Here is a 10,788-nt window from a genome sequence, read left to right as displayed (position 1 = left end):
GTGTGTATGTGTGTATAGGAATGCCTGTGTGTGTGTGTGTGTCTGTGTGTAGGAGTATCTGTGTGTGTGTATATAGTGCAATGGTGGTCACCTGTAATGTGACATGAACCCAAGGTCCCGGTTGAGGCCCTCCCTATGGCTACCGAACTTAGCTATCTGCTCGGCCACTTTTCGCTGATGCCTGCCCCGAAGTCCGCCTTGGAGGATGGTCACCTGAAGGTCTGAGGTCAAATGTCACTGAGAGAGTGCTTGTGTAAGTGTGGGAATGTATGTGTGAGCATATGAGAGAGAGCTTGTGTATGGGTCTGTAGGTGTGTGTGCATCTGTGTGTCTGTGAGCATGTGTCTGTGTGTGTGAATAGGTTGGGGCTGTTTTCCCTGGAGTGTCGGAGGCTGAGGAGTGACCTTGTGGGTGGCACGGTGGCACAGCAGTTAGCACTGCTGCCTCACAGCGCCAGAGACCCGGGTTCAATTCCCGCCTCAGGCAACTGACTGTGTGGAGTTTGCACGTTCTCCCCGTGTCTGCGTGGGTTTCCTCCAGGTGCTCCGGTTTCCTCCCACAGTCCAAAGATGTGCATGTAAGGTGAATTGGCTATGCTAAATTGCCCGTAGTGTTAGGTAAGGGGTAAATGTAGGGGCATGGGTGGGTTGCGCTTCGGCGGGTCGGTGTGGACATGTTGGGCTGAAGGGCCTGTTTCCACGCTGTAATGTAATGTAATCTAATCTAATCTTATAGAGGTTTATAAAATCATGACGAGTGTGGAAAGGGTAGATAAACAAGATCTTTTCCCTGGGGTGGGGAGTCGAGAACTAGCAGGGATAGGTTTAGGGTGGGGCGGTGGCAAATTTAAAAGGGACACAAGGAGCAACTTTTTCACACAAAAGGTGGTGTGTGTATGGAATGAGCTGCCACAGGAATTAGTGCAGCCTGGTACAATTACAGCATTTAAAAGGCATCTGGATGGGTATATGAATAGGAAGGGTTTAGATGGATATGGGCCAAGTGATGGCAAATGAGACTAGATTAATTTAGGATATCTGGTTGGTGTGGACGAATTGGACTGAAGGGTCTTTTTCTACGCTGTAAATCTCTATGACTCTAAGTGTTTACGAAAGAATAAATGACTTGTAAGTACAAACTAAGGAATTAATTCACTTGTCTTATTGAATATTCTGCTTTCCATTTTCTTCTGGCTTTATGACAAATCCGAGAATCCTCTATTCAACAGGCTTTACTTTCTAGCCTAGAGCACAATAAGTAACCCTGTAGTATACAGAGCAAAACGCAAATATTCTAATCAGCTGATAGGTGCTGCCTTGTTAGTTAAGATTTATCCTTTTATATTGTGATCGTAGAATATTTTTGAATCACAAACTGTCTGTTGTCCCCAGCTCTCTCTTCCTGATGAGTTGGTATAGTCACAGTGGAAATTGTCAACACATCGACTGGTGAATTAGATAGATACTTTAAATATCATACATTCAATCGAAGTAGCAGAATCTTCAGACTGTTTAAGTCAGTCTGGAATAAAATAAAAGGCAAAGTCTCCAAACTCCCAGAGGACGATAGGACTAATCTCTCATTAGAGAGACATGACTGGTGGTAGTTTGATTTGAGGATCACCACATCTCAGGTAAGCAGTAAGGTTGAGAAGGTGGACCTTTCATGATAACCTCAGCCAATGTAGGAGTTGAACCTGCACTGTTGGTATCACACAAACTAGCCAGTCAACTGAGCTAACCAACACCTACAGAAACCAACATTTAAAGACTGACCAATCGGATTCCTGCAAATTCTCAACAGCTCCCCTGCACTACTGTTCATGTTTGACTACACACGATGTGCATCAGAATGAGAGAATTGAAACAGGACTATTCTGAATAACATACCTACTGTAAAAATTGCTTGGATCAAAATATCTTGCATTTATATAGTGCCATTCATGACCCTCGGACATTTCAAAAGTGCTCTTCACGTAATAAAGCATTTTTAAATGTAGTCATTATTGTAAAATGTTCTATCGTCCTCACTGCTTTATGACTGAAAACACAGCAACTAATTTACGCACAGCAAGATTAGATTAGATTTCCTACAGTGCCCAAGTCCACACCAACCATCCGAAGAGTAACCCACCCATTTCCCTACCCTACATTTACTAATGCAGCTAACATTATGGGCAATTTAGCATGGCTGATTCACCTGACCTGCACATTTTTCGGATTGTGGGAAGAAACCGGAGCACCCGGAGGAAACCACGCAGACACAGGGAGAATGTACAAGGTCAGGAAAATGTAACTTAAATTTAATTTCTTAATTGGAGCTCCCTATTTTTAAGGCATGCAAAATGACCAAAATTTAACAAGCCTATGTCAGCCAAAAAAACCGGTGCCTTTGAGACATGACAGTCAAAGAGTCCTATAGCACGGCTCTTCCGCCCAAACTGGTCCATGTTGACCAAAATGTTCATCCACACTAACGCAATTTCCTTCCACTTGGCCCATATCCTTCTAATCCTTTTCCTATCCATGTATTTGTGTTGTTAATGTACCCGCCTCCATCACTTCTACTAACAACTCATTCCATATGTGTATCACCCTCTGTGTAAAAAAGTTGCCCCTCAGATTCCCATTTATTCTTTCCCCTCTTACCTCTAGTCCTTGATACCCCAACCTTGAGAAAGCAATTGACCCTATCCATGCCTCTCATGAGCTTACAGAGGTATATATGAATCCCTCCCCTTGGTCTCCTCCGCTCGTCCAACCTCTTCCTACTACTCAGTTCCTTGAATCCTGGCAAAAGCTTTGTAAATTTCTTCTGCACTCTTTCTAGTTTCTTCACGTTCTGCAAGGTGACCAAAACTAAATACAATACTCCATATGCGGCTTCGCCAGTATCCTGCAATATAACTTTGCACCTTCTATACGCAATACCCTGACTGATGAAGGCCAGTGTGCCAAAAGCCTTCTTCACTGCCCTAAGTACCTGTGACTCAAGTTTTAGAGAACTGTGCACCTGAACTCCAAGGTCCCTCTGTCCCACTACACTCCTTACTGCCCTATTATTCACCATGAAACTCCTACCTTGATTTTACTTTCCAAAATTCAATACCTCTCACTCATCAATATTAACTTCATTGCAATTCTCGGCCCACGTCCCCAGCTGATCAAGGTCCTGCTGTAATTCCTGATACCAAAGAACAAAGAACAGAAAATTTACAGCCCAGGAACAGGCCTTTACGCCCTCCAAGCCTGAGCCGATCCAAATCCACTGTCTAAACCTGTCACCCAATTCCTAAGCATCTGTATCCCTCTGCTCCCCACCTACTCATGCATCTGTCTGGACACACCTTAAATGAATCTACTGTGCTTGCCTCTACTACCTCTGCTGGCAACGCATTCCAGGCACCAACCACCCTCTGTGTAAAGTACTTGCTGCGTGTGTGTCCCCCTTAAACTTTTCTCCTCACACCTTGTTACTGCATCCTTCAGCCTGGGAAAAAGTTTATCCCTATCTAACCTGTCTATACCCTTCATAATTTTATAGACCTCAATCAAGTCCCCCCTCAATCTCCTTTTTTCTAATGAAAACAACCGTAACCTACTCAACCTCTCTTCATAGCTGGCAGCTTCCACACCAGGCATCTGCAGTCCTCACTTTCTCCTAACATCCTTATAAACCTTCTTTGCATCCTCTCCAAAGCGTCCACATCCTTTTGGATGTGTGGCGACCAGAACTGTACACAGTATTCTAAGTGCGACCGAACCAACGTTGAGTACAATTTTAACATGACCGGCCAGTTCTTATACTTAAGTACCCCGTCCAATGAAGGCAAGCATACCATATGCCTTCTTGACCACTCTACACACCTGTGCAGCCACCTTCAAGGTACAATGAACCTGAACTCCCAGATCTTTCTGCTCATCAACTTTTCCCAAGGCTCTTCCATTTACTATATAATTTGCTCTAGAATTAGACTTCCCAAAATGCATCACCTCAAATTTGCCTGGATTGAACTCCATCTTAGATTAGATTACTTACAGTGTGGAAACAGGCCCTTCGGCCCAACAAGTCCACACCGCCCCGCCGAAGCGCAACCCACCCATACCCCTACATTTACCCCTTACTTAACACTACGGGCAATTTAGCATGGCCAATTCACCTGACCTGCACATCTTTGGACTGTGGGAGGCAACCGGAGCACCCGGAGGAAACCCACGCAGACACGGGGAGAATGTGCAAACTCCACACAGTCAGTCACCTGAGGCAGGAACTGAACCCGGGTCTCTGGCGCTGTGAGGCAGCAGTGCTGACCACTTTGCCACCGTGCTCCCCACATCTGCCACTTCTCCGCCCAACTCTCCATTCTATCTATATTCTCCTGTATTCTTTGACAGTCCCCTATGCTTTCTGCTACGCCACCAATTATGTCATATCCTTGATATTGATAACAATCTGTAATGGGCCTAGCACTCCACAATTCACAGACCTCCAATTGTGTATCCAATTTGCCAGGTTTCCCTGGATTTGATGTGATCTAACCTTCCAGAGTAGCCTACCATGTGGAACTTACCAAAGGCCTTACTGAAATCCATACAGACTACATTTACCGCTCTGCCCTCATCAAACTTCCTGGTCACTTGACCAAAGAACTCTAACAAATTTGTAAGGCATGATTTCCCACTTTCAAAGCCATTCTGACTACTTCTAATCATACCCTGCCTTTCCAAATGCATGCATAGCTTATCCCTCAGAATCTTCTCAAGGGGATTATTCCAAAGTAAAATAAAGCATTGTTGAAAATGCGCAGCAGGTCAGGCAGCATCCAAGGAGCAGGAGAATCGACGTTTCGGGCATGAGCCCTTCTTCAGGAATCCTAAAATAAAGCATTATCTGACTGGCAAGATTCTGTTATGAAGTTGAAAGCGTGTACTGTGCTTTAAGAAAGAGTCAATGCAGGTACCTGTCATGTTACTGACAGCAGTCACAGAGTGTGCTGGAAAATTGAAAGATGCAACATACTGTGGTAACCTAGATACCTCAATGCTTTCACAGCAGTTTGAATTCAACCAGTTTAAATTATGCCCCAAGCTACTAAAACCCAATTAAATTTGAGTTTAACTGTTTGACAACATCGAACCAATGAGACGATCTGATGATTTGGGGTATAAAAAGCAGGCATATTGGACAGTTAGCCAGAGAAAGAGCACCACCTGGCATTGTCAGACCGGCTGCCCGAAAGCCCTCTCTCTAAAAGGTACCATTTTCATAAGAAAAATCTGTGCAGAAGACCAAAGAGGATCCAGGGAGAGCTATAGAGGAGAATCGATATCCAAAGATGACAGCTGCTGCCTGGTTTTGAAAATTGATTTGCTATAAATTTAATAGGGGCTTTATCGGATCAGTGTATTGCTATAAAGTGGGAGTTAGATAACATATCGTTAAGACAAAAGAAGGCTTAGAGCTGTAAATGTTGTTGCTTAATGGTCACTTGTGGAGTGAAAGAGTAAAATTGTTATTTTTTCTTTAAATAGTGGAATTTAGATAGTTGTGTAATGGTGAGGTGAGCTTTTCTGTGTGTTTGTTTAATTAGCAGAAGAGTTCACCACCATGTCGTAACAATACCAAAGAATGCAAAGACAGCGAAGGTGATGGTTTAAAAAAAAACTTTTGGAAGATTTGTAACAAAATGAAATTGTAACTCAAAAACTGCAAATTATTAATTCTAGTCTCATTAAGGATATGTTCAGCCATAAAAACAGCAGCTAAAGTTATCTTGCAGAAATTATCTGTCTCTTTGAAATTATTTACAAATTAATATGTTCTACATAAAGATTCTTTAAATCAGAGTTGGATTCCAACCTAATTATAAGACATTAAAGAGATGTCTGGCATATCTTATCTGATGAGCTAAAAAATGTTAACAGAAATAATAATAAAAACAATTATTAATATTACGACTTTTTCTTATATTCAACATTTTTTAATATAAAAATGGATAATGGAATTTGGTAAGAGATAGCAAGTACAATGATAATAGAATTCAATCAACCCTTAGAGAAAAGCATGACTAATAGACAACAGCCAGTAACTTTGGAATGCAACACAGCAAGATCCCAAGACCTAGAGATTACAATAACTGTTGAGTATCATAAACAACTAAGAAGGGTTATCTATAGGAATGCCCACCATTGATCAGGGGTTTAACAAGATTGGCCCCACAGAAGGGAAGGGGAGAGTACAGTAACCATGTTGTGTATGATCATTGTAACATAAAATATATAAAAATACAACATTTTGCAGAAAATCAGAGTGTCACTGATCTCTCTTTTGATCTGAGTTTAAGATTAAGAAAACGATTGTATTTTCACATTGAAGCCAGATTCGGGGAAGATCCTCTGGCCTTTGGGGTCGGGGGTTGTCTTGCTCCTCCAATTTCTCTGTCTACATTTGTTGCCAGACCTGAACAGTTATAGCAGTTTCTGCTTTTATTTCTGAAGTCTAATGTTCAGTGTTTTGCTTTTGCTACATCATTGTCTTTGTCACTTAAAATCTATTACTCAGTTTTGTGCAAAATTATTTTAATAAATTATTAAATAGAAGATTTATTATTACATTAATTTCATTCAGTTTTAATTACACAGAGTGCACAGGAGTTCCAACATACTTGTGCCATAGGTCAATGGCCTTGCTGATGATGGCATCTGTATTCTCCTGTGGAATCTAAACGAACACAGAATTAGCATACTGTCACAAGGGAGTAAATACAGTAATGTTTATTTGGTGGTACAGAACTTGAAAACTGTTGAAAAGACATTTGGTCAAAGCTTTTCGTTTTGCACTCATCACGACAATTCTCAAGAGTACCAAAGTAAAGGGCAAACAACATTTATACTGTATGAGGGGACTGTGTTGGTTGGTTAACAAGTGGATTCTGACTGGTAGAGGCATTGACATGGAGACTGCACCCGTTTGTGATTTGCCACATAATTCTAAGTATGTGCAGAATAATACTGACAACCAATTTAGGATTGGAGAAGGTGAGGACTGCAGATATTGGAGACCAGAGTCGAAGAGTATGGTGCTGGAAAAGCACAGGCGGTCAGGCAGCATCCGAGGTGCAGGAGAATCAATGTTTCAAATATAAGCCCTGCATCAGGAATGAGGCTAATTCCTGATGAAGGGCTTATGCCTGAAACCAAGTTAGGATTGTCAGTTGAGCTTCCAGTGTGATACACTGTTTATACTGGTAGCTACGTATGTTAATACACGGGACTCCGATTATTACAGACAGAAAGAAAAAACACTGAACCTGTTTCAACTCATCAAAGTCAATGACAGTCACTCTCAGGTTTCATCCTTCATGGAAAAGCTACGGTCAGAGTTAACCTGCTCCATTTTAATTGTGAACAAAGCTTTGCACTTAACTGTCAGTCATCATTAACAGGTGCATTCTCCAGGAAAATACTCTTAGCAATCATGTTCACTTACCAACCAATCATCATACAGTGTGAATGTTGTTTATCCTTTACCTGCAATTGCAAGACAAAAAGGTCTGCTAAAAAATCATTTTTCAGCAAAATTAAATTAACATTGTCAACATCATATTGACACAATCATAATTTCCAATTATTTCTTAAATGTTACAATAGCAAAATAATTTTTAAAGATGCAAAAATGAAACATAAAATTACAGCTAGGGACATCTGGCAAGGTGTCATTTAAATTAAAGTAAAATACTGCAGATGCTAGAATTCTGAAATAGAGAATGCTGGATTACCTCAACAGATTAGATTATATTTTTTTTTGATTAGATTAGATTACATTACAGTGTGGAAACAGGCCCTTCAGCCCAATAAGTCCACACTGACCCGCCGAAGCGCAACCCACCCATATCCCTACATTTACCTCTTACCTAACACTATGGGCAATTTAGCATGGCCAATTCACCTGACCTGCACATCTTTGGACTGTGGGAGGAAACTGGAGCACCCGGAGGAAACCCACGCAGACACGGGGAGAATGTGCAAACTCCACACAGTCAATCGCCTGAGGCGGGATCTGTGAGATATGAAGTGTCATCTCAGACTCGAAACATTAACTTTATTTCCCTCTCAACAGATGGAGCCAGACCTACAGATTTGCTCTAGCACTTTCTATCTTTAAGTTCAGCATTTATTGCCCACCTTTAACTGTCCTTGAGGTAGTAGTGAGCTGTCTTCTTAAGAACATAGAACATGAAAGCACAGTACAGGCCCTTCAGCCCTCGATGTTATGCCTGCCTCCTCTCCTACCTAAGATCAAACTAACCTACTTACCCTTCATTGTACCAGCTTCCATGTGCCTATCCAAGAGTCGCTTGAATATCCCTAATGTATCTGAGTCTACCACTACTGCTGGCAGTGTATTCCACGCACCCACCACTCTCTGAGTATAGAACTGACCTCTGATATCTCCGCTAAGCCTTCCTCCAATTATTGAGGAATTATGTCTCCTCGTGATAGACATTTCTGCCATCGGAAAAAGTCTCTGGCCATCCATTCTATGCCTCTCAACATCTTGTACACCTTTATGAAGTCACCTCTCATCCATCTTTGCTCCAATGAGAAAAGTCCGAGCTACTCAACCTTTCTTCATAAGGCATGACCTCCAGTCCAGGCAGCATCTTGGTAAATCTCCACTGCACCCTCTCTAAAGCTTCCCTATCCTTCCAAAAATGAGGCGACCAGAACTGAACACAATATTTCAAGTGTGATCTAACCAGGGCTTGATAGAGCTGCAGCATAACTTCGAAGCTCTTAAACCCAAATCCCCCTGCTAAAGAAAGGCAACACACCATGCACCTTCTAAATAATGCAATCAACCTGGGTGGCAACTTTGAGGGACCTTTGGACCAGACCCCAAGATCCTTCTGTACCTCCGCAATGCCACAAATCCTGCCTTTCACCCCGTATTCTACGTTCAAATTCGACATTCCAAAGTGAATGACTTTTCCAGGTTGAAGTACCTCTGCCACTCATCAGCCCAGTTCTCCATCCTGTCCATTTTCCCCATAGCAGCAGCAGTGGGACAAGTGACAGCTGTGCGCTGGATTGGTAAGATAACAAGTTTTTTAAAATATTTTTTATTTTTTAATAGTCTCTTTGGGAATTTAGAATAGTGGGAGGTTAGGGCAGTTGAATATTTCTCCTGTAGAATGGGGGAAGTAAGGGTCACCAGTAGTGTCCCTGCTGACTTCACCTACGGGAAGTGTACCTAACTCCAGCTCCTCCAGAACTGTGTTTGAGAACTGGAGCTGGAGGTGGATGAACTTGGGATCATTCGGGAGGCAGAGGGGGTTATTGAGAGGAGTTACAGGGAGGTAGTCACGCCTCAGGCACAAGAAAAAGGCAGATGGGTTACAGTCAAGGGATGAAAAGGGAACCGGCAGACAGGAATGCCTTGTGGCCGATCGCTTCAATAACAAGTATAACAAGGATACTGGTAATGGGGGGGAGGGGGGGGATGATCGGGGTAAGCCATAGGGTACAGGTCTCTGCACAGAGCACAGAGTCTATCCCTGTTGCTCTGGAGAGAAGGGCGGGGGAAGAGGAACAGTCATTGGGGACTCCATAGTTATGGAGACATATAGAAGGTTCTGTGGGAAAGAGACAGACTCACAGTAGGTGTGTTGCCTCCCAGGTGCCAGGGCTCGTGATGTCTCGGATTGTGTTTTCGGGATCCTTGAGGGGGAGCAGCCCGAAGTCATGGTCCACATAGGCACTAACGACATAGGTAAGGAGAGAGACGGGAATTTAAGGCAGACATTCAGGGAGCTAGGGTGGAAGCTTAGAGCTAGAACAGAGTTGTAATCTCTGGTTTGTTACCCATGCCATATGCTAGTGAGGCGAGGAATAGGGAGAGAGAGGAGTTGAATACGTGGCTCAGGGATGGTGCAGGAGGGAGGGATTCAGATACCTGAATAATTGGGGCTCATTCTGGGGTAGGTGGGACCTCTACAAATAGGATGGTCTACAACTGAACCAGAGGGGTACCAGTGTCCGGCAGGTTGAGAGTAGTGAGGTAAGAAATAAGGTTTCAAGGTCGCAAGAGTGCACCAGCAAGCAGGAAGGTGGTTTGAAGTGTGGCTACTTCAACGCCAGGAGCATCCGGAATAAGGTGAGTGAACTTGCAGCAAGCGTTGGTACATGGGACTTTGATGTTGTGGCCATTTTGGAGACACGGATGGAGCAGGGACAGGAATGGCTGTTGCAGGTTCTGGGATTTAGATGTTTCAGTAAGAACAGGGAAGTTGATAAAACAGAAGTAGGTGTGGCATTGTTAGTCAAGGACAGTATTACAGTTGCAGAAAGGATGTTTGAGGATTTGTCTACTGAGGTAGTATGGGCTGAGATTAGAAATAGGAAAGGAGAGTTCACCCTGTTGGGTATTTCTTATAGGCCTCCAAATAGTTCCAGAGGTGTAGAGGAAAGGATAGTAAAGATGATTCTTGATAGGAGTGAGAGTAACAGGGTAGTTGTTATGGGACACTTTAACTTTCCAAATATTGACTGGAAATACTACAATTCAAGTACTTTAGATGAGCCAGTTCTTGTCCAACATGTGCAAAAGAGTTTTCTGACACAGTATGTTGATATGCCAACAACAGGCGAGGACACATTGGATTTGGCAATGGTTAATGAACCCGGCCAGGTGTTAGATTTGGAGGTAGGTGAGCACTTTGGTGATAGTGACCACAATTCGGTTATGTTTACTTTACTGATGGAAAGGGATAGGTATATACTGCAGGGC

At 42.9% G+C, this 10,788-nt stretch overlaps 1 protein-coding gene across 7 annotated transcripts in view; it reads right to left on the bottom strand.

The window, feature by feature from the left end:
• Positions 1 to 5,951: 5,951 nt before the first annotated feature.
• The window catches only part of tbc1d7 (TBC1 domain family, member 7), an 86,372-nt gene continuing 81,535 nt past the window's right edge, over positions 5,952 to 10,788 (bottom strand). For 6 of the 7 annotated variants that reach the window (XM_087978663.1, XM_043718995.2, XM_043718997.2 and 3 more), the window contains one exon: positions 5,952 to 6,720. In XM_087978663.1, coding sequence (XP_087834789.1) covers positions 6,634 to 6,720 — 87 coding nt within the window. In that variant the 3' untranslated portion in view covers positions 5,952 to 6,633. The remainder of the gene's footprint in view (positions 6,721 to 10,788) is intronic. The other variant, XM_043719002.2, reaches the window with a different exon arrangement.

This window comes from Chiloscyllium plagiosum, unplaced genomic scaffold, assembly GCF_037043375.1.
Source record: "Chiloscyllium plagiosum isolate Xiang-an unplaced genomic scaffold, Cpla_swu_hap1 HiC_scaffold_34, whole genome shotgun sequence".
NCBI lineage: Eukaryota > Metazoa > Chordata > Chondrichthyes > Orectolobiformes > Hemiscylliidae > Chiloscyllium > Chiloscyllium plagiosum.
This window is presented reverse-complemented; position numbering and strand designations above follow the sequence as displayed.